Source organism: Schistocerca piceifrons, chromosome 2, assembly GCF_021461385.2.
Source record: "Schistocerca piceifrons isolate TAMUIC-IGC-003096 chromosome 2, iqSchPice1.1, whole genome shotgun sequence".
Taxonomy (NCBI): domain Eukaryota; kingdom Metazoa; phylum Arthropoda; class Insecta; order Orthoptera; family Acrididae; genus Schistocerca; species Schistocerca piceifrons.
This window is the reverse complement of record NC_060139.1, coordinates 1,036,057,043-1,036,084,092: the sequence shown is the minus strand read 5'-3', so window position 1 is coordinate 1,036,084,092 and position 27,050 is coordinate 1,036,057,043. Positions and strand designations below refer to the sequence as shown.

Here is a 27,050-nt window from a genome sequence, read left to right as displayed (position 1 = left end):
CTATCTTCTACCACACAACTTTATAAACCTACCACGGACTTATTGGATAATGCCATGCAAAATCATTGCTGTTCAAATTTTACTAACACACTGCTAAGCAGTTGCTGATGTTGTGAGTCATCAGTGTATTACATACACAACAGACCAGTTCATGATGGGAGAGACTATCCCTCATATATCTTACAGAGTTGTCAGTATTATTAGAGAAATTCAGTCTTATACAGTGGTTGATTGACAGTTACATTTCTTGTGCATCATTTGTAAAAGTAACAGGAGTGGGGATGGAGGAGATGATTAAATGGTACATTTTTGTGGGATGTAAAAATATACATACCACTAATATTTTAGTAACATAAATGAGAAGTCTTAAAAAGCTATAAATTTCATAAACAAATCTGCACAATTTTATTGCAATAAAAAATAAAATACCTGACATTTCAACATAACAGTGACAACTCAACAGCCATCAATCACTGAAGATACATAATATAAAACTACGAAAGTAAAACATCAGAACAAGAGATCATTATTACTTTTAAAACTGACAGTTCCTATTCCACAAAATTTGATTCACGTAATAAATGTAAATATTATAAATAAATAGGATGCAACCAGTCAATTTTAGTTAAATACTGCATGTGTATGAAGCATAAAGTTGCAAAATAAAACACAATCATTTTTCCCTGATTAATGAAAGACAAAATGTTTATTTACAAACAAAATGCTGTTTTCTGGTAAGAATGCAGCAGAAAAACATTTTTTTCAATAAATAATTCACCTCCCCTTATCCTCGCTATAATGTTGAAAATCTGCCATACAAGTACATTCAGGGACTGGGTCAAGCCTCTTCAGAACAGTTAAAATGAAGCAGTTTGAAAGCACACATCATTACAGTTGTGGGCCCTCTTCAACAAATTGTCCCTTATTGTTATGAAAGTATGGCAAATACAAGTTTTGTACCAAGAAGATACAAAATGCTTTATTCACAATAAACACAGTAGGAATGCCTCTCTTTAATATAGTTTCTTAAACATTTAAATTGATTTCTGGCAATGTTTCTAAAACTGGAACGGTATTAGTGAAATGGACAAAATTTCTAGGATGGATTATGGTAAAATATTGTTAATGCAAATATTATGTCTGTTTTTGGAGAATTTTCTTTCCTTACACCTAAAATTTACATTAAGTCTGTGGACAGCTTTACATTGGACAAAATGTTTGGAGACTTTCTCCATACCTTCTGTTATCACAAGTATAAGAAAGCTTCAGGAGGGGGTTTCATATATGCACCAGTGAATAAAGTGTGCACTGTCTAATATGGATGTCCAATGTGTGTATCAATGTTAATGGAGAGAGAGAGATAGAGAGAAGGAGAGCAACAGTAACTTTTGGCAATTTATACTTATGAAAAAATATTTTTACAGTTAATATTATGTGCAAAATGTTTCTTTATACAAATATAATTTTTACAGTTACTCTATGCAACATAGATACTGGAAATGTCCTTTACAGCTGTGTGTTTTCTCCAGTGTTCAATACTGTTTTACATGTTACAGATTTTCAGAACAAAACAGCAGTGCGGGAAATCACTATGTGATTTGCCAGTGCAAAGACCTCATAATAAGTCAACATGTAACTGCTGTCTGTAACATCTCTCTCCCCCAGCTTTCTGACTTTTTGCAGAAGTAAGTTAGGAAATCATCAGGTATAAAATATTACTACATTTTAATAAAATACTCCCTCTTGTTAACAATATTTCAGTTCTGAACATAAAGTTTACAATATGTAATCCACTGTGAATAAATATATTCCTCATAGATGTGATGTGAAAGTAAAATTCCCTGATACAAGGACACATACATTTTGAAACTGCACAATGAAATTCTGTTTATATGCTAAACTGAAATAGATCAATTAATCAATTGGCAGCAGATTAATATGCATTTGTCAACCATGTGATGTCCAAAAAGCATATTTTTTCCACCATTATACTGGTAGTTTTGATTTTGACATTGTTTTTTACTTTTAAGGTGTTCTGCTGTTGTAAATTGTTTATTTGTTCTTCTACTATTGTTGAATGCATGTTTCACTACAAATCTGGCTGTTACCATGGTGACATGATGAGCAAATCATTTATAACCATACAGTTATTGCTGTAAATTTATTCTCCTAAAATTGTAATATGAAAGTTGATAATGCATCTATCCATGGCATAAATAATGAATAAAGAAAAATATCAGCACACATGAGCAGCTACAAATTTCTGATTACTTAAATTTTAAGCTGCAGAATTGAATTAAGGAATGCTTGGAGTTATACAAATACGTAATTCCACTATTTAAATGAAAGTAGTTACTTGGAATGACACTGATCTGTTGGCATTTCAAAAGTTGCTGCTCAGGTAACTGGCATCAGTTAACAAACTATGCAGCATGTTAACTATTTCAGCATACCTGCTAGTATGTAAATTTTGCGAAATAAAGCAGTATAATAGTTTACTGAATATCACAGCAACTTATACTTGTGTGTTGCTCTTCTTTCATCACAGAGTTTAAGTAATTATTTATCTCTTTGTTAAACTAAAAACTTTTTAAATTAATAAACAACTTACTTGACATTTTCTATTCTTCAGTAATTTTGCAGATATTCAAAATTTTCCTAACTGTTTTGATCTTGTAAAATCTTTGTACCAAAAGATGAATTAATAGCTATTGCTAACACAAAATCTCAATACCTCATGATTTCCACTGTGATCTACCCATCCACAAGCATTTCTCATTACTTGTAACAATTGCGCACCCAAAATAAAATTACATTCTTCCTCTTTAAAAAAACACACACACATACCACATTAATAAAAAAGGGACAAAAAAGTCAGTCAAAATCAACCAGTACAGTGCACCTCTCACATCTTCCTTCTTTTTTTTTTTTTTTTTTTTGTTATTACGTGCTATATGGCTACTGGAAAATACTGTAGAAGCATTATTCATGGAATGCTGTATTGCAAAATAATGCAATTGCCACTGATTTGTTGCACTTTCAGTTATATTATTACAACAGTACAAAATGGCCACATCTCTGAGGCCATACTACACTGAGTGATTGCTTGAACTTCATTTAAAACTACCTGACACAGTACAGAAATACTCAGAACTGGTGACATTGTTGTTTAGCAACAGTGGGAATGGATACAGTGCATTAATACCTGCAAGCAGCTTTTGCATCCTTAGAAAGAAAATCACAATCTACTCCAATAATCCAGATGACTTATGAAAACATTGCTTTTCAAGTTCATCTACTGCACAAAACAGAGAACTGCAAATAAATATGCACAGTACTTTAAAAAAATCTTAATACCAGTGCACATAACTATAAAAATGGAGGGAAATTGTATTGCAGTATCATCAGTGGCTCAGGATCAGCATTTGCCCTGTTTCTACAAGGTTTGAGATACTTATTTAGAAGTAAAATGTAAACAAAAACAAAAAAAAAAAAAAAAAGCTCCAGGTCATCATCTGTTTCTCACTACTTGGCAATTATACAATAGTTTCAGAACAAAGTGGAAATGAACAAAGAATTTAGTGAAAGAATTTTTGTTTTATACACTAAATAACAGGTAAGCCTACAATAAATAACAGACAGCTCTAAATCTGAAATTACACAGACTGTTGAGCCTCCGGTCTCAAAATATACACTCATATTCTACAAGTAAGATACTTATACAGTAATCTGTGCTCAGAGTGAATTTAGTTTGGAGTGAAAGTTGATGGCCATTTGGCTGGACAAATAACCAACAAGACTGTGCGATAAAATCTCAGCACAGCAGGCTGCTGCTGGCAGTTACTTCCTCGTTGTGGCTCGAGTACCCACTGTGCTCATACCTTCACCACGGCTACGGGATCGATGTAAGGTGGACAGGCCTTCACCTGCAATTTATGAAACAATACGAAGCAGTAATGAACAATGCACTCTACAATTAAAAAGTAAATGATACAGAGAGAAGTAACATTTAACCTAAACTGTAATTACATATTATGTACAAACGTAAAGCAAAGCTTGATTAAACAGAGCAACAAAAGCCTTTAACTATATTTCCCCAGAATGTTACAGTGAAACAAGGCATTACAAAAGAATATATTGTTGTCATTACTGTGACTCAAACATTAAAACTATAAGGGTATGATAACTGAAATATCACTATAAAAGTAACAATGCAGCTTCTTTCTTTGCCCATCTGATTTTTTTTTATATCGCTGTCATCATACTTCAGTATCCTACAGTCTCTCATTTGATCAAATTACTGATTATTAGGTAAAAATAGTAGCTTTTATTATTTACATTGGAAATTGATACTTCTGTTTACCTAATAAAATATATGCTTTCACACATATAAGCATCTTTTGCAATTACTATTGACAAACCGTCTGCATACAACTATTTTGAATCATAGGGCATCTCGTATACTTTGTGACGGAACATTAGTTATATACCCAACTAAAACAACGAAACAAATCAACTGTCACCACATTACCACTTTAAACACAATATTTCAATGACCAAACGCCATTTTCTTTGGGTCCTACGAGTTTTGCAGTTAGGTGTACTTGCTGCCTGGACTACAACCAGAATGTTAAATATTGTTTGTATCGTGCCACTATTTATAGCAGAGTTTAATTCCTGATGTCCACTATGTCCTTCGATGCTCTTTTATTTTTCACGCATCAGTATTCTGCGAAAAACAAGTTTTCTCAGCATTTTCCAACTCTTATGGGTGTGATGGCCTGTGAGATATCCATAAATTGAGTGCCAAACCACAAGCGTTATTTAAACAGCGAGGCCTTCGTATCTGAAGATTCTTGACGCAGTACACCATGAGGGTATCAGGCTGGCCACTGGTGCCTTCCGTACCAGTCCCATCCCCAGCCTGTGTGCTGAGGCAGGGGAACCGCAGCTCGCCATCCGGCGGAAACTCCTCATGGCGCGACGGGTGTGTCAATTCCTTGCCTGTCCTACCTCCCCTGCGTACCCTACTGTTGCCCGACCCCCTATGGAACGTCTCTTTTCCAGTCGTCCAAGGGCAACGAGACCATTTGGGATTCGTGCCAAGCATTTGCTTGAGTCCCTTGGCGTGGAGCGTGTGGCACCCCAACTCCAGGGTTTTACCCGCCTGCCTCCCTGGTTGCTCCAGAGGCCCAGCGTCCTTTTAGACTTGTCAGAGTACCGGAGGAGCTGCACTCCTGCGTTTGTTTTTACCTCCTTATTTTACGATATTTTAAACCAGCATCCTGACCATGTACCAGTATTTACGGATGGCTCTAAACAGGGGGACTCTGTAGGTTGTGCTGTGGTTTTCCCTGATCGAGTCATCAAATTACGGCTTCCTGCAGCGTTTACCATCTTTGATGCCGAATTGTTTGCGATCTTGCGGGCATTGGAGCAGATGAGATGTGTTCCCAGTCTTAAGTTTCTCATCTGTTCTGACTCTCTGAGTGCCCTTCAGACCATGCAACACTTGTACCCAGTGGATACGGTCGTCCAGAACATCCATGATGCCCTACTCCACCTGCAACGGCAGGGGAAGGAGGTTTCTTTCTGCTGGGTGCCGGGGCACGTGGGTATTAGGGGAAACGAACTGGCGGATGTGGCTGCCAAAGATGCATGTTCCCTCCCTCACGTTGTTGAATGTGCCGTCCCCCTCCATGCTGTTACCTCCCTTTTGCGTTCTCGTGTTATGCGTCAATGGGAAGAGGAGTGGCTGGCAGTCGGTGAAAATAAGCTGCGTCTGGTCAAGGCCACCACGCGGCCATGGCGTACATCGTACCAGTCATGCAGGCGGGATGAGGTTCTCCTCACCCGCCTCCGCATCGGGCACAGTCCCTTAACGCACGGTTTTTTACTGCGGCGGGAGGACCCCCCAATCTGTAGTGTTTGTGGCGACCTGATAACTGTGCGCCACATTTTACTTGACTGTCCTTTATTCTCTGACCAGAGGGCGGTGGTTTCCTTGCCACCGGATTTGCCCTCTATTTTGCAAGACGACGCAACGACTGTGGTTAAGGTCTTACGGTTTTGTGTCCTGTCCAATTTGTTGCCTCGGATTTTAGGGAGAGGATTTTAATGTGCTGCTGGGTGACTGGTTCACCCAGGTTTTAGGTAAGAGGTCCGCCAGTCACGATTACCTACTTGTTTCCCTTCAATTTCTGTTCTCTTTTCCTTGTGTTTCCTTTCCTTTTTAGTGCGTTTCTTCTCCTCTTGTTTTGCCTCTGTATGTGAGGATTTGTAACTGCGTCAGGTCTGTGTCTTTTAGCCGTTCTCCTTGTTCGCTGTCCGTCTTCGTCTCTTCTCCGCATGTGTTCCTGTTTCTATGCGTTTGGGCGCTGATGACCACGCTGTTTAGCGCCCGAAAACCTCAACCCACACACACACACACACTAAAATGCAACTGCTGTCCATGTGTACTATGTTTTCTGACACCCTTATTTCAATAGACTCCTGTCCCAGAAACTTGGCATTTGCACCATGGTACTGACCTCACTGTATTTCTTTTCGTGATTATACTCAATGCAACGCTCAGTGACAGCTGATTTGCTTGGTTGTTTTAGTTGGGTATATCACTGATGTTCCTTATATCTCTCCTTGACAGCTTTGATAGTCTGCCCCATGTAAGACATGCAGCATTCACATGGAATGCTATGCACACACCACTTTCAGAGACCAAATCGTCTACTGATCTTTTCAGATATTGGACCAGCATAAGGTAGATAAGTTATTTTTGATTTCTCTTCCTCAGTCTCAACCTCTCCCTCAGGTATTCTTAATTTTAACTGCATCGCCTGTTCAATTTGATGATCTGAGTCCCCACTCCTTTGGAACACTATTTGTAGATGGTGCAATTCTTCAGTGAAGCTCTTCTTGTCTGAAAGTGTTTTATCTGTTATGCACCAAATTTCTCTGTGGTAGACAGTGATGGCTTGAAATTACATTTTGACTTAGGAATCCACCCATTTTTCTCTTAACTAACACATTATGGAAGGGCTGTTGGCCCTCTTTTTCAAGTTCCATCACAAATTTTATACTACGATGGGTGGAGTTTAAATATTCCAAGATAAGCTTTTCTGCTACTGAGACCACATGGCAAACATATTGTCCACGTTGGAAGAAACATATTGGTTTCAACTTGGCTGATTCTAGTTCCTTTGCTTCAAAGTTTTCCATCTAAGGGTTCGCCACAAGTGATAATGGACTATTCATCAGCAGGCCATCAGTTGTTCATAATATTTTCCATTGAACAGGAAATAAGTAGATGTGACAATGTGCCTAAAAATTTCAGCAAACTAATCACTGTACATTTCTGCAATTAGCTCCAAGGAAACAGAAAACAAAAGTGTCTTAAATAGTGGGATTACATTGAAACTGACCATAATATCAACACCCTGGAGCCGCAATTGACTGAGGCGATGTACAATGTGAGTGGGGTTGTGGATGTGGTGTTTGCACTTCTGCATACACTGAGAATGCATTTCAGGTACTTTGCCAGCTGGTATTTAGGTATACCAATATTACTAGCTACATCTCTCAGGGGAATTCCTTCATTGTGTACTTTAGAAAGACCATTTGATTTGTAACATCCACTATGCTCTTTTATGTTCCTTCATTTTTCAGAGCTCACTCTGATACTCCATGAAACGAAATTTCTGTCAGGGATGTGACAGTCAGCGAGATTTTAATAAATTCAGTGTCAGGTCCCAAGCATTATTTAAATTGAAACCACCTCCCTATTTATTAGGTTTACTGACATCTTTATGTCAATAAACATTTTAATTATGCTGTCCCTAAAACTTGCCATTTGCACCACAGCACTACTCTTACGTTACTGTATTTCATGATTATATTCGAGGCAATACCCAGTGACAGGTGATTTACTTGACTGTTTTAGTCGGATATGTCACTGATGTTCCTTGCATCTCTGCTTGGTGGTTCTGATAGTCTACTCCTTATAAAAATCATTTGTGGTAGCCACTTGGAGTGGATCATTTTAAGTATTCCTGTAACATTTAAACTCCATCCATTTCAATAGAAAAATTCATGAAGGATCTCCAACTACCTTTCCTCAGTGTCTTAGTTAAGAGATGAATGCATGAATCTCTGGGTTACAGTGTATATAGAAAACCTACACACACTGACCTCTGTACCCACACCTCATGCCATCACCATCTGACAAAGAAATTTGGTGCAAAAGACCCTTGCATAGAGCTCAAATACTTTCAGGCATGGAGAGCTTTGCTGAAGCATTACAACACCTATGAATAATGTTTCAAAGAAATGGGCACTCCAGATCATCAGACTTAATAGGCGATGCAGTCAAAATCAAGAATGTTTGGAAGGGAAAAAAAAAAGAAAAAAGAAAACCTTATGCTTTCCAATATCTCAAATGATTGGTAAACTCCTATGGAAACATGGCATCAATTATATTTTGCTCCCTTCAACTAAGATAAAAATTAGTTTTGGTAATGTAGGTCTCCAAAAGCTCACATTTCATGATAATGTGGCATGTCTTACGTCGGACAGACTATGAGAACAGTCAAGAAGAGATGCAAAGAACATGAGCAATACATCTGACTAAAGGAACCAAGCAAATCAGCTGGTGCCGAGCACTGCCCTGAATATAATCATGAAATGAAATGAAATGTAGTGAGACCAGTATTGTGGTGCAAATGTCAAATTTCTGGAACAACATAATTACAGAGCCTATCAGAATAAAGATGTCAGAAAACCTAGTAAACAGAGATGGCAGTTGCAATTTAAATAACTCTTAGGGTCTGACATTCAAATGCCAGAGTTTTGGCCATACAACGCTGAGTTGCAGTGACGAAGCAACTTGTGAGAAGTGTGGAAAGACAGTCCATGACGCTGGGACAGATTGTCCATCTCCAGCAGTCTGTATTAACTGCTCTGGAAGCCATCCAGTCTGGAGCCAAGCCCGCCCTGTTTTTGCAGAGGAATGCAAAATTCAGGAAATCAGAGTGACTAAGCGGATCCTGTACACAGAAGCCAAAACGGACTATCAGGCGATGAAACCCCCTGTCTTTGCCACTTCTTACGCTTCGTCGGTGCAGAAACCTGTTACTAGGGTCAACACTTCAACTCAGACGACATCTAGTGTTCCCTTATTTACCTCTAGCACCTGTAATTGCACATGTATGTGCCAAAGTAAAGCAAACGACATAGCGATTCAAACAACTACAAGGGAAGAGACCAGTAATGCTTCCACAGTGCACAGCCTGAAGTGTGTCCCTGAACACCAAGTTTCGTCGAAGAAATGTGGCTCTCACCACCTCCTTTCCCCTTCATCCTTGCTGGAAAGCGAGCAGGGAAAGGATCCCAACTTACGGGTCGAAAGCTGACCCGGGCGCCATCAGACGTCATTCTGGCATGTCTGACTGATGATGAGGACATAATCGATTTTGATGCCTCATCACCAGACCCAGTCAGCCCCAAAACCCCATCTCACTCTACAAGCGCCTCACCACTTTGGCACAGAGATGGGTAAATCGAGACTACATTGACGAAATGGCTACCATACTTCAGTGGAATATAAATGGATACAGGACTCATCTGGTGGAACTGAGACTCCTTGTAGAGGACAGACCCTTTTGCCTCTGCCTTCAAGAGACTCATTTTAAAGAGACTGACACACCTTTACTTGGAGGTTATCACCTTTATAGAAATGATGACCTTACTGGTGACAGGCGTTGCAGTGTTCATAAAGGACACTTTTCACTCCTCACCTATTCTCTTAACAACAACACTGCAAATGGTTGCTGTTCAGATAGTGGCCCATGTTGACATCCCAGTGTGCTCTGTGTACTTACCACCCCATAAGCCCCTTGATAGTAGGGTCCTCACTCATCTTCTTGATGAACTACCATGACCCTTTCTCCTTTTGGGGGACTTCAATGCATACAGTGCACTGCAATATGGGGTTCTAACACCACTTGCCCCAAGGATCAGGTACTTGAGGATATGCTACATACAACAGATCTTATACTGCTGAACATGGGTCAAGCCACACATTTTAGCACCGCTACAGGTTTGTCTACAGCCATAGACCTCTCCTTCTGCTCGCCTGCTCTTGAGGACACTGCTCAGTGGGCAGTGCATGGTAGTGACCATTTCCCAATCTGGATCCATCTGCCTAATGGAGCAGATACTGAAGAAAGCCACTGAGATGGTTATTCAAGAAGGCTAACTGGATGCTTTACAGGCAGTTAGCTGTTTTTGAGCAATGTGACGGGATCCAGGACTGGGTGGATCACATTACAGCTGTGATTCACCATGTTGTTGATGCATCCATCCCAAAGTCTGTGAAAGTGTGCCTAGAAGGCGACCTGCCCCTTGGTGGAATGATGAGTGTCGCTTTGCAATCAGGAACAGAAGGGCAGCAATGCGCAGTTCAATCGATGCCCTACAGATGAGAATCTTGCAAACTTTCGAATGGCGCATGCAAAGGCGAGGAGAATAATTTGGGAGAGTAAGCAGAGGTCTTGGCAAGAGTTCCTGAACTCCATCAATAGGTCCACACCTGCATGCAAATTATGGGAAGCCATTAGGAGGCTCTCGAGGCACAACTCTCGACCGCCAAGTAGCAGCTGTATGAATACAGGGGTCTCTTGTAACTTCAACAATGGATATAGCTCAGATAATGGCTGAATCATATAAATCCATAACGGCCGATTCCAGCCAGGATCCCACCTTCCATCAATATCAGGAGGCACAGGCAAAGGCTGCTCTCGATTTCTGTTCCACCAACATGGAAGAATACAACCAGCCTTTCTCTCTGTGGGAGCAACCCCTGGAAACAACCAAATAACCTACAGCATGTTACAACAGTTGACCGATGGTCGAAGGAAGTTCTCCTTCAGCTCTTTAAAATTTGGATAACTGGTGACTTTCCAAACTCGTGGAAGGAATCTATTTTAATCCCAATTTTAAAACCAGGGAAAGATTGGACAGATGCAGGTAGTTATCGTAGTATTAGCCTGACAAGCTGCGTAGGAAAGACACTGGAGTGTGTGGTCAATCGGTGCCTAGTGTCGGTTCTGGAAACCGGGTCCCTACTCAGTCCCTCCCAGGGTGGGTTCAGGAGGTGTTGCTCCACTCTTGATAACCTGACAGTGCTCGAAGTGGCCACTCAACAAGCTTTCTTTCATAACCAACACTTTATCAGTGTTTTCTTTGATTTGGAAAAGGCCTACAATACTATATGGAGGCATAATATTTTGTTGCAGCTCCATGTTTTAAAACTGGGGGACACCAATCTTACTTTTAAGGAAAAGGTGAAGTATCTGGGTCTTATCTTTGATGAGAAGTTAACATGATTGCCACATCTTAAAGAACTGAAACTGAGATGTCTCAAGGTCTTAAACATCCTTAAATGTGTTTCATAGGTCTTTGGGAGCTGACAGGGCACGTCTGCTCCAACTTTATAAGGGATTCGTGTGACCCTGGCTTGAATATGGATGCCACATTTATGGGTCAGCAAGGCCTTCATACCTTAAAATGCTGGCTGCAGTTCACCACAAGGGTATTAGGCTGTCAACGGGGGCCTATCGTATGAGCCCTGTTATTATTTTGTGTGCGGAGGCTGGTGAGCCTCCGCTGTCTATTCAACATCTTCTTCTCGTGGTACACCAAGCATACAGAGCTTTGTCCATTCCTACATAACCAGCATGCAGTTACGTTGTTCAGCCACCACTGGAACGGCTGTTCGATCATCAACCACAAGCAACACGGCCATTTGGGATCCATGCAAGGGAGAGCCTTGAATTATTACAGGTGAGGGGCATTAAGGTCCAAAGCCAGGGGTGGAGTAGAGTGTCCCCCTGGCTACTGCCAAGGCCTAGATTGCTTTCAGAACTAACTGCTTACAAGAAGCATTGTACCCCAGACCATGTTTCTAAAATTAAATTTAATGAAATTTTACGTAGCCACCCAGATTTTATTACCGTCTACATGGATGGTTCTAAGCAGGGAGATGTTTTTGGTTGTTCTGTCGTGTTCCCCGACACTATGCTCAGGATAGGGCTCCCAGGGCAGTTTTCAGTTTATTACGCGGAATTATCTGCTATCCTGGGGGTGATGGAGCAGATGCAACAGCACCGTGACAAAAAATTTATCATCTGCTCTGATTCTCAAAGTATCCCTCTTGCTGTTGGACAGATGTACCCATCGGATCGGATGGTGCAACAAGTGCAGGACGCTCTCCTCCTCTTGAACAGGCAAAACAAGGAACTCATTTTTTGCTGGGTTCCAGGGCACATAGGCATCCAGGGAAACGAATTCGCTGCTGCTGCTGCTAAGGAGGCTTGCTCGCTTCCTCCTCCTGCCAGCTGTTCAGTCCCTCTGCGGGCTGTCACTTCATTTGTGACCAGGAAGGCCATATGTTGGTGGGAGACCCAGTGGCTCGAAGTGAGAAACAATAAACTGCGTTCCATCAAAACTTCAGGGCAACCATGGAACACCTTCCGCCCGTGACGGTGTGAAGAAGTAGCCCTCACTCGGCTTAGAGTGGGACATTGCTCACTGACATACGGCTTCCTCTTACGTCGGGAGGAGCCCCCTGTATTTCAGAGATGCAGGACACAGCTGTCAGTGTCATCTTTTAACTGAGTGTGTTTTATATGACGATCTGAGGGTTAACTGGGTCTCCCACAGGATCTTCCCCCTATTTTAACTGATAATGAGGAGAGTGTTGTTCGTGTCTTAAAATTTTGTGCAGTGTCCAGAATTCTTTCCAAAATACTTGGTGTGAGATCTTAATGTATCATAGAGTGACTGGATCACATACTATTTCTAAGTAGTCATCCAGCCATTGTTATTTGTCCCTTTTCTTAATAGCATCCTCACATGTATTTTCTCCATGATTTTATTTAGTTATCCCATTGTATCTTGCTGGGGTTTTATTATGGGCTTTTATGAACCTCACCTTTTTGGGGTTCCTTTATGTTTCCTGTGGTGGGATCAAACATAGTTTCCCAGTTAATTATCTCCTTCCATAGATTGTGAAAATCTTCTTTGGTATAACATTAATGCAAGGGTGCTGATGACCTAGCTGTTTAGTGCCCTTTGCCATAAATCATCATCATCATCATCATCATCATCATCATCATCATCGTCATCACCGGCATTCAATTTGTTAATATCTCGCTGGCTATCACAATCGCCAGAGTTGGGAAACACTGAGAGAATATGTCTTTTGTGCAATATCAGTGGGAGCTCTGGAAAATAAAAATGCATCAAAGGGCATAGTGGGTGTGAGGTATAGGACTCTGCTGTAAATGGCATCAACAACAGTTCACAGTCTGTTTGTAGTCCAGGCAGCTAGTACACATAACAGCAAAACTTGCAGCACCTGAAGAAGATGGCTGGGCCAGTAGTCAAAATATTGTGCTTAAAATGAAAGCAACAACTCGGCAGAGCACCCAGGAACACACCATTATTCAACATCTGTGGTGTTATATGCAAAATTTATAAATGGTCCCTTTCATAATTGTGCTTTAATTCAGTGAAAGGAGTTTGTGTGCATCACCAGTTTAGTACTGTTGTGTCTGACTCACATTTGACTAGTTGGCCTTTTACTTTTTCACACCTGGGGATTTAAATCAATGCCCACGAGCAGCCAATGTCTGTAATTGCTTTGTGTCTTAATTCATAGTGGCTGCTGGGTTGAAATGGTATTATCATACACTGTAAGGTGGCCTACAGAGTATGGAGATAAATGCAGATGATAGGTAAGACACGGAAGGGAGAAGCAAAATGAAATTTCAAGCCACAAAATAGGTATGAAGTGCAGAGACAATTAAAGGACAAATTGGGAATAGAAGAATATTTAAACATAAGTGTAGATGGTAAGCAACAGTAAACTGTCAAGAAACATTGAACAACAGATGATTCCACATGATATGAGAGAGTTTACCAAGGTAGAAAATAAGTAAATGTGAAGGAGAGGTGAGGCATAGGCACAGACTAAGTGTGACGGTTGAAAGGTAGTACACAACTACAAGAGAGATCAGATGAGGTCAAGAGAATACTGAAAACAAAAACATGTTGTATAACAAACAGCCACCTGCAGAGGGCTGACATACTAATCTGGGAGGATGACTCCTTATCAGTTCTGAATGTCTGTGTTTCTTTTTTTTCCAGCCTAGTAAAAAACAGCATTTACACTTGCACAGTACACTTTGAAAATATTACTGACAAAAGCAATAGGCATACCTCTACTGCTGCTTCTCTTCATTGAACCACTAGGTGGAGCCGATTCAGATTGTCGATTTCCAGTCCTCATGGCACGGCCTCGTCGATCTTGTATTAATTTATCTGCTCGTACAAAAATTCCACACTTTGGTTTGCAAGTGAAATACCGCACACCCTGCACAGTACCATCATTCTTTCCTGCAAAAGGGAAGGGGTGCCTGTGATCACATGGCAACATGATTACAGTGTGGGAGATCCTTTACATTAAATGTGAACCTTTTTCATTCAGCACTCTTCATTTAAGTTTATCATGAGGGATGCAGATAAAGCATGCTAAAGTTGTCATAATTATCTGACTCACAGCTAAAAAATCAATTGCAAGGTGATGTAATTTTTTTTTTTTTTAATTTCCACTGAAGTGTTAATAATCCGTCAGTTAAGAAATGCTAAATGTAACAGTTATAACAACATGGTTCCCATGACTCTTATTCCACTTTTCCATTTGCTTATCCCAGTCTTCAAAGCAACTACAAAATTTCTATTCCGCTGCCCATCACAGTTCCCCAGATGATGCCTTTTTAGTGGCCTTAAAACTGTGCAGTTTGAGATGTTCTTTAATTTTTGGAAATAAAATATTCATATAAATATTATAAAATATTCACATTTCGGAGAAACAGGGGTATTCAAGGATGGTGTTTCTTGTTCAGACTGAAAGCTCCTTGTTAATGATAGTCATATGAGTGGACACATTATCATGTTAAAGCATCCACAACATATATATAAAACTTACAAGAATTAAACTGGGTAACATCTTTGATAACTGCCAAAATTTTGACAGTTGAACACTCTGCTATCTGTCAGAAAGCAGCAAGCAGTTAATAGTCTGTGGTGATTTCGAAGCAGATTTTCTAAATGATTATGACAGGAAAACTGATATGGAGACCTTATGTGGATCCTACAATTTAATCATTTAATCTAACTCTCCAACATGGGTGGGTAAAGACAGCAGGACCCTAATAGGTATTTTTTTCATGAACATCAAAGCAAGGAAATAACTATATACCCAGTAACATTTACTCTTTCTTGTCATGATGTGCAGTTAGAATAAATGAGATAATGCCTTACAGTACAGACCCTTCTCAGCAGAAATCAGTTATGATACTTAAGGATAGTAGAGATGGGGAATCCGCTCCTGAACTGATTCATAGAGTTGAATCTTTCAAAGGTGTGAACAATCAGTGATTCAGAAAAAAAGAACGGTAGCTCTAAACGTTTCCCACAGCAGAGAGAGAGAGAGAGAGAGAGAGAGAGAGAGAGAGAGAGAGAGAGAGAGAGAGAGGGAGAGAGAGATGGAGCATATCAGTGGGGCCTCTGCTGGTCAGAGCACACTGCAAGCCACACAACACAGCCAGCGCCGGCCTCTGCCCTGCTTCTGCCTGCATTGTGCAGTGCCCCATCGGATTTTGTGTTTCACATATGCCGTGCCGTCTCTGTGCTTCCTCTGCCGCGTGCAGAGTCTGGCGCAGCTTAACTTAGCATCGCACTCCGTCGGCGATCATTTCAGTCGCATGTCCTGCCCTCTGGGCAGTTGATGCAAGCAACAGGACACAGAGCCTCCTAGCGGAGAACATAAGAACTACTTGCAACAACCTGCTCGCAAGAGAACGTCGGAGCGGGTGACTGGTGGCCGTTCACCGCTCCCCCCCACCCTCGGAACTCACCCGCTCAACGCTCATCCCACCGTTCTCAACTCTAGCCAGAGCATCGAGCAAAGCAACTCAGGTGTCACTCTGGTCTTTGCGGTCTTAGCTCACGCAGTAATACAGCTCGTGGCTCGACCTGCTTGACTCAGCGCCTCTGCATCGGAGTTCGTCTCTACTGGATATTGTTCTTCGTAGTAATACCGCTATGTATATTACATTATTATGTTATGTATACATCATTTGTTTTATTTTATTTTTATTTGTTTAAACTGATCAGATTAGGTTCCTGACGACTCCTCTTACTATAGTATTTTTATTATGGATACTCGAATTTACACTTTAATTACGAGCGAACCGATAAATGTATCGCAAAATGTGATACACAAATATTTTCCTTGTTTTGTTCTGCGTAAGGCTATATGCAGCACTTTAGTCTTACAGTCAAATTTATATATTTTTTTCCTTATTCTGGTACGGATTTTGCGATTTTAGGCGTCTTCGGAAGGAAACGTTCACTTTAAAAATATATGGCTTGCGATGTATTTGTACGAGGTTAATGAAATTTTAATACATTATAGCCAAATATATTGTTAATGTAAATCTCAACTTACAACATTTTCTGATCACCCAAAAAACCACAATAGTGCAAAATAAATCAATAATCAAAAACTTTGTCATATCGTGGAAATTTCAATAAACAATACAAAATTCTTACTCATTATCTGTGTTACTTCAAAATAGGATCAAATAAGATAAAAATACAGGTATAGTACTGGAATAAACCAAGTTTAAAGGGCAATGTGCCTTCCATTTATTTTCTATTGTGAATGAGTGGTGAGTCATGAAAAAGAGCTAGTTCATTTCAGGGAGTGAACAGTTCTGATCCAATCTCTGAAAAGAACAGTTTTGCCCATCTCTAAAGGATAGTTAACAAGAGATGACCTGGTGTGAAACTTATAGTGAACCAGATTCTCACATAAAAATCTGTTCCATGATTAATTCACATCATTATTTGGAAATAGCTTTCTGCTTAAGCTAATCAGAAAGGTCATTAAATGTACAAGTAAAAACCCATGGATCACTAGATGGATTAAAGTATCTTCTGAAAGGGAAAAAACTATTCAAAATTACTACAAAAAGTTATTTAAAAAATCAAGAAACAGGCACATTATGCAGAAGCCAATAATTCAAAAAACAGATTTAAGGCTATACGGAATGTAGTGAAATGATAGACAGAACAACTGGCCAAAGAACAGAATAACATCACTACTGACTTAAACGGAAGAGCTATAAATGACGAGTTGCAGGTAGCAAATGTGTTTAATGATCATTTCTTATGTATAGTAGAAGATATAGGGATAAACAGTTGATGAGGCGCAGGTAGCAAATGTGTTTAATGATCATTTCTTAAGTATAGTAGAAGATAAAGGGATAAACAGTTCAAGGGAAAAAGCACAGCAGTGCATTGAAAAAGTAATTCTCATAAAATACAAACATATGAATGTATCACAAACTGTTTCATTTGAAATTAAGAAAATTACATAGTCCCTCAAAACTAAAAGTTCATATGGATTGGTTGGTACTTCCAACAGAACACTAAAGATTTGTTCCCATATAATAACCCCTGTCTTATCTGAAATATGCAACTCATCATTTACTCAAGGCATTTTTCCAAGAGATTGAAATGTGCCGTTGCTACACTGCTCTTTAAGAGAGATGTTAGGAGAGATGTCAATAACTGCTGGCATGTTTTGCTACCTACTTACATTATTTTCCAAAATCTTAGAGAAGGTGACATATTCCAGAATAATATCCCACCTATGTAACAATAATATCCTCCGTAAATCACAGTTTGGATTTCAGAAGAGTTGCTCTAATGAGAATACCATTTAGATGTTCACCCACCAAATTTTACAAGCATTAGTAACAAAATAGCATCAGTTAGTATTTTCTGTGACCTATCTAAAGCCGTGTGAACCACAATATCTTCCTAGTTAAACTGAGATTTTATAGCACTGATGGCATAACTAAATAATATACAATGTCATATCTAACCAAAAGAATACAGAAAGTTTCACCTAGTAGTTCTACCAACGTAATCAGGGAAGATTTTTCTGAATGGAGAGCAATCACATATGGAGTTCCCAAGGCTAAATCTACGTCCGCCATTGTTCTTCATATGTGTAAATGATCTTCTGTCTATTATGCAAAAACAGTATTAGTTTTTTTGTAAATAACATTAGTATTGTAATCGATCCAAGCAGGCACACAGCAACAGTAGAAACAGTAAAAAATGTTCTTAACAGTGTCACTGACTGGTTTCCTGCAGATGGTCTTGCTTTCAATTTTGAAAAGATACAACATATTCAATTATGAACATCTAGAGGTACTACATAAATAAGTGTGCAGACAGTGTGGAAATAATAAATAGGGAGGAAACTTTAAGATTTTTAGGTGTCCACATTGATGAGAATTTAAACTGGAAAAAGTTCATTTTAGAACTTTTAAAACAACTTAGTTCAGCCATATTTTCACTTAGAATCATTGCAAATCTTGGGGAGAGACAAGTCACTAAGTTGACATGCTTTTCAGATTTTATTCATTAGTGTCATATGGAATACTGTTCTGAGGTAATTCATCTTTAAGAAAGAGTCTTCATTGCTCAGAAATGTGCTGTATGAGTAATATGTGGTGCTCACCCATGATCATCTTGTAGGCATCTGTTTAAGGATTTGGGCACTCTGGCTACTGCTTCACAGTACATTTATTCCATCATGAAATTTATTTTAAATAATCCACTGCAGTTCAAAAGGGATAATGTAGTAAATATGAGGGCCATCCAGAAAGTAAAGAATGCTTATTTTCTACAGAAATTTAGGGTTTTACCCGCCTGCCTCCCTGGTTGCTCCAGAGGCCCAGTGTCCTTTAGACTTGTCAGAGTACCGGAGGAGCTGCACTCTTGCATTTGTTTTTACCTCCTTATTTTACGATATTTTAAACCAGCATGCTGACCATGTACCAGTATTTACGGATGGCTCTAAACAGGGGGACTCTGTTGGTTGTGCTGTTGTTTTCCCTGATCGAGTCGTCAAGTTACGGCTTCCTGCAGCGTTTACCATCTTTGATGCCGAATTGTTTGCGATCTTGTGAGCATTGGAGCAGATGAGATGTGTTCCCAGTCTTAAGTTTCTCATCTGTTCTGACTCCCTGAGTGCCCTTCAGACCATGCAACACTTGTACGCAGCGGATACGGTCGTCCAGAACATCCATGATGCCCTACTCCACCTGCAACGGCAGGGGAAGGAGGTTTCTTTCTGCTGGGTGTCGGGGCACATGGGTATTAGGGGAAACGAACTGGCGGATGTGGCTGCCAAAGATGCATGTTCCCTCCCTCACATTGTTGAATGTGCCGTCCCCCTCCATGCTGTTACCTCCCTTTTGCATTTTCATGTTATGCGTCAATGGGAAGAGGAGTGGCTGGCAGTCGGTGAAAATAAGCTGCGTCTGGTCAAGGCCACCACACGGCCATGGCATACGTCCTACCAGTCATGCAGGCGGGATGAGGTTCTTCTCACTCGCCTCCGCATCGGGCACGGTCCCTTAACGCATGGTTTTTTACTCCGGCGGGAGGACCCCCCAATCCGCAGTGCTTGTGGCGTCCAGATTACTGTCTGCCACATTTTACTTGACTGTCTTTTATTCTCTGACCAGAGGGCGGTGGTTTCCTTGCCACCGGATTTGCCCTCTATTTTGCAAGACGACGCAACGACTGTGGTTAAGGTCTTACGGTTTTGTGTTCTGTCCAATTTGTTGCCTCGGATTTTAGGGAGAGGATTTTAATGTGCTGCTTCGTGACTGGCTCACCCAGGATTTAGGTAAGAGGTCCACCAGTCACGATTACCTACTTGTTTCACTTCGATTTCTGTTCTCTTTTCCTTGTGTTTTCTTTCCTTTTTTAGTGCGTTTCTTCTCCTCTTGTTTTGCCTCTGTATGTGAGGATTTGTAACTGCGTCAGGTCTGTGTCTTTTAGCCGTTCTCCTTGTTCGCTGTCCGTCTTCGTCCCTTCACTGCATGTGTTCCTGTTTCTATGCGTTTGGGCACTGATGACCACGCTGTTTAGCGCCCGAAAACCTCAAACCACACACACACACACACACACACACACACACACACACACACACACACACACACACACACACACACACACACTTTAATTAATATTTTTTATTTAATCATGTCAGAAACACACAATATAGCTTACAAGTTATACAAAATGTTCCAAAACATGGTACTATATGCATTACAATTACAATTAAATGCAGTGTGACCAGTATGCAGCAACTTTGCATGCTTTCTTGGTGGCATTGATGACATTCTGTGGCTTGCATGACGTTGGGCATAGGCTGCAGACAAGAAGATGACTCATTGTCTGTTCTTCACCACATTCATATGCTGTGGAGTCGCATGCAAATCCCCACTTTTTCAAGTCGGTCTTCGTTCTTCCAACTCCAGAATGCAGCCTGTTGAGGGTCTTCCATATTGACCAGCTTTTTTTGTGACCTGATGGGAGGCTTTCGGTCAGGATTATCCACCCTGTAAGGTGGCTGGATCTGGAACGCCACGAGTCGAGTCTGAAGTTCGAAGGTGGTTCAGTGATGCTTTCTGTTGAATGGTGAAAGCTTTTCCTTGACTCGATCCTTGGTACTGCTGGCTGATACCCGTGTAGTGCGTGGGTCTTCAGGTTCAGTGCCTTAGACTTTTCCAGTCTGGATACACATTCACGATGGATATCTTGAGGTGGGATGCCCACTAGACAATGAACTTTATCAAGTGGTGTAGATGTCTGACATCCCGTAATGAGTCTGCAGGTTTCATTCAAGGTGATATCCATTTGTTTAGCATGACTAAATCTGCACCACACAGGGCAAGCATATTCTTCAGCTGAATAACAAAGAGCTACAGCAGAAGTTCTTAACATGTAAGGATGCGTTCCCCATGTTGAAACCGATAATTTCCAGAAAATGTCGTTCCTTTCAGACATCTTCTGTTTGGTGTTCAAGCAATGTATTCTGTAGATAAGTGCTTGATCAAGAGTTACTCCAAGATATTTGGGGGTGAAGCAGTGTTCTAATTGCTTACCTTCACAGAACATCTGCAATTTCCTTGCTGAATGTCTATTTCTAAGATGGAAAGCATGAATCTGTGTTTTTGCTGGATTTGGCTTCAGCTGGTTGTCTTGTTAATAGCCACTTAGAATTTCTAGAGCATGGGAGAGCTTGTCTTCAACATGTTCAAAAGATGTTCCTTGAACTGCTAGACCAGCATCTTTGTCCCTTGTGAGCAGGGCTGATCATTTGTGCAGATGTTAAAAAGTATAGGAGCTAGCACACTCCCTTGTAGAAGGCCATTCTTTACATTCCTCCATCTGCTCCGCTTACCTTGAAATTCAACAAAAAACCTTCTGTTCTGAAGACAGCACTCAATCATTTGGGTGAGTTTGTAATCCCCAGTTATGTTAAGCACTTCATTTAGCAATGTACGGTGGTTAACAGTATCGTAGGCTTATGTCAAGTCAATAAAAGCTACACCAGTGACTTTGTTGTTCTCATAGCAGTCTTCTATATATTGTGTTAGGTGAAGTACTTGTGAAGTACAGCTTTTCCCTGGTCGAAATCCAGCTTGTTCTGACATGAGCAATGGTTCTACCACATCAGACAGTCTGTCCAGAATCGTTCTTTCCAATATTTTAGATAAATGACACAGTAAGAAGATTAGTCAGTAGTTGTTGGGATCGCTTGCATTCTTGCCAGGCTTGAGTATGGCAATAACTCTGGCTTTTCTCCACAATTTGGGGATTTTGCAGTAGCTGATTCAACTGTTGAATAAGTCGAACAACTATTGCTTACTGACAGGACCAAATCTTCTAAGTTGTTCAATGCAGATGTCATCCATACCTGCCGCCTTACCAGTTTTGCATTTATTCAGTGCTCTATTCAGATCTTCCATTGTAAGATGATAAGAGAGTATGCTCTTTTCCTGGCACATCAGTTTTCGCAAAGTAAAATTTGAAAACAAGCTGAAAAAGTTTCTCCATATCAACTCCTTCAATTCTGTAGAAGAATTTATATTATTGTAATGTGTAAAGTGTGGTGGGTAAGAATACTAACTCATGTCTGTATTCAATAATAATAACAATAAAATAATAATAACAATAAAATAATAATAATAATAATAAACAAAAGACATAAATGTTCAGCATTTAGCTGTGTTTACAAAATAATGTGTGATGTTAATTTAAAATGCTTGTTCCACATCATTTCATTATTATTTACCATGCAAATGATCCATGGTTCATGAAACTACCCAACAAACTAAGCCTGTCATTTTGAAGGCACAAATTCAGTGTGAGATGGTTGTGCAAGGCAATTTAAGTCCTTAGTAGGTGGGGTTATGCTGACCTGGTAACATAATATGGCATTTGCAGAACAACCACCAAACACTATAAACAACTAGTGCCACCAGAAAATCAAAAATGACCGATATCATAAGTTACAGATAGTGAATATTACTTATCAGTAGATGAGTAAGTAGCAGTATCTCTGCCCCTCTGTAGCACAACCAAGGAGACAGCAGGACTTGAAGCAGAATTTAGAGAAAAACCTCTGTCTCAATTTCTAAGATCACTTGCTAATTTAATCTAAACTGCTTCCTTAATAACACTATCCCAATAGCTGGAAGTACACACCAGAATCTATATGTTGTTACATTCCATAGGCTGTACACTATCTAGGTGGTGTTTTGCAATAGCAGATTTGCTTGACTGTTATGCTGCATATAGGGAGCAATTTTGTCTACATTCTAAAGTTAATGTTAGAAGCATGGGCATAAGCAGGAGCACTCTGGAATGGAATTTTATATTGTAGATAATTGCAGTGCCCTCTGACACTAACAAAAAACGTACACTCCACTTAAGTGTAGTCTGCATACACCAAAGTGACAAAAGTCACGGGATATCTCCTAATATCATGACATACCTCTTTTTGCCCAGCCTAGTGCAGAAACATGACGTGGCATGTACTCCACATGTTGCTGGCAGTCTCCTGAAAAACATATTGAGTCATGCTGCCTCTACAGCTGTCCATAACTGCAAAAGTGTGTCAGTGTAGGATATCGTGCACAAACTAACCTATTGATTATATCCCATGTTGGGCAATCTGGTTGGCCAACTCGAACTGTTCAGAATGTTCTCAAAACAGTCACAAACAATTGTGGCCCAGTAACATGGTGCATTGTCATCCATAAAAATAACATCATTGTTTGGGAACATGAAGTCCACAAATAGGTGCAAATGGTTTCCAAGTAGCAGAACGTATCATTTATAATCAATGATTAGTTCAGTTGGACCAGAGGATGCAGTCCATTCCATGTAAACAAAGCCCACACCACCAGCTCAGAACAGTGCCTTGCTCACAACTTGGGTCCATGGCTTTGTGAGGTCTGCACCACAACTGAACCCTACAGCCAGCTATCACCAGCTGAGATTGGGACTCATCTGACCAAGCAACAGTTTTCCAATCATCTAGAGTCCAAACAATATGGTCATGAGCCCAGGAGAGGTGCTGCAGGTAATGCTGTGCTGTTACCAAAGGTACTCACATCATTCATCTGCTGCCATAGCCCATTAACATCAAGTTTCACCACACTGTCCTAAGGGATATGTTTATCATACATCCCACATTGATTTCTGCAGTTCTTTCATGCAGTGCTGCTACACAAATGATGCTGCTCTTGTTCGTCAAGTGAAAGGCGTGAGCCATTGTGTTGTTCGTGGTGAAAGATAACACCTGAAATTTGGTATTCTCAGCACACTCTTGACACTGTGGATCTTGGAATATTGAATTCCCTAATAATTTCTGAAATGGAATGTCCTGTGTGTTTAGCTCAAACTACAATTCAGCATTCAGAGTCTGTTAATTCCCATCATGCAGCCAAAATCATTTTGCATGAATCACCTGAGTACAAATGACAGCCCCACCAATGCACTGCCCTTTTATGCCTTGCGTATGCAATATACTGCCATATGTATATGTGTATATCACTATCCTAAAACTTATCACCTCAGTGTACTTTTCTTATAAAGCTTGCACATGGGCGAGTCTGCTAATAAATTCATCAATAAAAACTTTAGGCCACTTAAATCGTAGATAAATATTTTATGGTAGGTGGGAAACTATTGAAAATGTGTGTTCCTGAATAATGGTCACCTTGCTGGGTCAAAGTGGTTATATCTTCATGAAGGCTGTTATTTCTGGTACTTATTCCATGAACTAAGTTGTTGATTTCAACCGGAGATAAATTACTTATGATAAATTTCATACAGGAATAAATACACTGAGAAGTACTAGTTGGGACACAGTTCTGTAAATGGGCTTCTGAAAGATATTGAATTCAAACTGTATGCTTTTGTCCTGATGAGTTCCACAGAATATGATACCATATGAGACTGAGGAATAAAAGTAAGTAATGTCTGCCAACTTTTTTATGTTTAAAACACCTATGCCTGATAAAATTCTCATAGCAAGTAAAAGATTTGTCTGTATATTTCAGCAGTTCTCTTGTAAGCTTTTCCCAACTGAATTTACTATTAAGTTTTAATCCAAAGACTTGAACACTGTCAACCGCCTCTACCTGCATGTCCTGCATGCATATATTTTAGGCCTATGTTGTACAGAAACCTCTCGCAGTTTCTGCACTGCATATACTGATATTTTTTAAATTTATATCCACTTCCCGCTCCATACAGAGCTATTCACTGTTGTTTTGATATCTGGACCATTCATTCGACACACCAAGAGACCAAAGTCTTTTTTATTACTATCTAATTCTCATCATGACAGTTTACTTCAAGACAAAAGCTTTTCATGGGTCTTTCTCCCAAAAAATTCCATTTTTATTTATCTATTACTATCGTCCCAGGTGCCTTAAATGCACAAATGTACAATATACAGGGCATGTATCAGTTTACTTACATCACTTAATCTCAGTTATCTTCTCCCTTGCAGTATCACTTACTATGAAGTAAGTAGAATGCACTTCATTATCATCTGTTTCTGCTCTTATCTTAAGTGTCTGATTCTCAAAGTTCAAACTTTTCTTGGAATTACAAAAACCACCACTGACCCTACTTCTGTAGACTATTTTAGTTAAAAAAAAGTTTCATGCAGACAAGAACAACAATCAAAAGACATGAACATGAACATGTGGCAAATCATGGCCTTTTAGCATGTATTTCAGAAAATTTATTACCTGTTGGGGCATCCAGAGCCACGCCTACCCATGTTCCTTGCGCAAATTCAGTTCCGCCTACATAGGCAACAACACCTGAAGAGTTATAGGGTCGAATAAGTACACTCTCACCTACTACAACCCATTCAGGTATGGGTGCATCTGAAATTCTGTTTAGATCACGACGTGATCCAAATGAACTTCCAGCATCACCATCATCTGTAACATAATACAGGAGTTTCAATTAGACGTTATAAACAACCAAATATTACAAACTGCATCTCAAAAATAGAAAAGAAAATCAATCATTTTTATGTTGTGCTGGTTAGATTCCAAGTTATTTATTATTATTTTTTCAGTTTATAGCTTTTGTTTCTTTACTTTTGCCACTAAGTATATTTTGGAAATGATGTTTTAGTTTATATGTGAGACAGAAGCAGTGTACCTACCAATTGCTACCATCTGGATTAGGGTTATCATACAAAATAATAATAATAATAATAATAATAATAATAATAATAATAATAATAATAATAATAACAATGAAGGAAAAACTGGTTTGAGAATTATGGAGAATGTATCCTTCAAGGGGAATGGTTTTGCAGTACACACTACAAATAGGTTATGACCAAGCTTGGCTTCTCTTTATCCAATGACAGAACCTTGGTAATGTTCTTCAGGTCCTACAATAAAACTCTCTGTTCCATTTCCATGCTCCTATCAATGATTGTGATTAGAAAAATCCTGAGACCACAAACCAATGCTAGCCGACTTTCAAGGAGACCCTACATCACCATATGTCTATTTTGCTAGGAGATTTCAATACCCAAATCGGAAGCTAACATGAAAACTGAAAGATTACTGGAAGATATCCAGCCTATGACACAATCAATGTCAAACATTTAATCAGCCTATGCACTAACTATGGACTACTACTGGTGTCAAAGGCATTTAAACATCTACTGAGGAAGACCAAGATACATCGCAGCCCAAACAGCAGCTTGGGTGAGTTCCAGATCGACAACGTAGCAATAGACAGACAAAACCATTGCAGCATTATGAATGTTATGGTGCTTAGAGGAACTAACTTCAATTCCAATTATTACCTATCACTGGTCAAAATGAATCTAAGGCCTCTAAAAATACACCAATAATACACCAGTGAAGAATAAGAGATCCCTAGATTTGATTTACGAAACTTTAATATGATAGTACTAGCTAACAAGAATGGCTGAACCAGAATACCAACAGGGTGAACACCTCTATACACCAGAACCAAATCAGAGACGTCATAGTAGCAACAGCTCAGGAGACATTCTCCAGCAGAGCTAAGAGGAATAAGCACAATTGGTGGCCCAGCAAGTGTGACGATACTACAGATGCACAAGAATGATGTCAACTTACAATCCTTTATTACACACAGGAAGCTCACAGTCAGCATCATATGAGGGGCAAAGAGGAAGTACAACGGACAATTTATTCAGCATGTGGAGGACAACCTGAAAGGGAAGAACCAGAGAACTATATAAAGGCTTCAAACAACAGAGAATGCAGTACATATTGCCTACTTTACATCTCCAGTGAGAAAATGGACCACTGTGCACCAGTGATAGAAAATGGACTAAAACGGTAGCTGACTGCTTCTAGAAACTTCTAAGTGCCAAAGAATCCACTCAATAACTCCCAGTTAGAGAACCTACTAACCCCAACACCAAGCATATCCCTCCTCCCACATACATAGGAAAGGAAAATGTCATACATCTCCTCAAAAACAACAAAGCCTCTGAGAAATATGGTATAGAGACATAG

At 39.8% G+C, this 27,050-nt stretch overlaps 1 protein-coding gene across 1 annotated transcript in view; it reads right to left on the bottom strand.

The window, feature by feature from the left end:
• Window positions 1–687: 687 nt before the first annotated feature.
• Window positions 688–27,050, bottom strand: part of LOC124776104 (kinesin-like protein KIF13A) — a 330,901-nt gene continuing 304,538 nt past the window's right edge. Inside the window, exons 34-36 of the mRNA XM_047250946.1 lie at window positions 25,263–25,460; window positions 14,275–14,451; window positions 688–3,926 (exon numbers count right to left, since the gene is read on the bottom strand). Coding sequence (XP_047106902.1) covers window positions 3,841–3,926; window positions 14,275–14,451; window positions 25,263–25,460 — 461 coding nt within the window. The 3' untranslated portion in view covers window positions 688–3,840. The remainder of the gene's footprint in view (window positions 3,927–14,274; window positions 14,452–25,262; window positions 25,461–27,050) is intronic.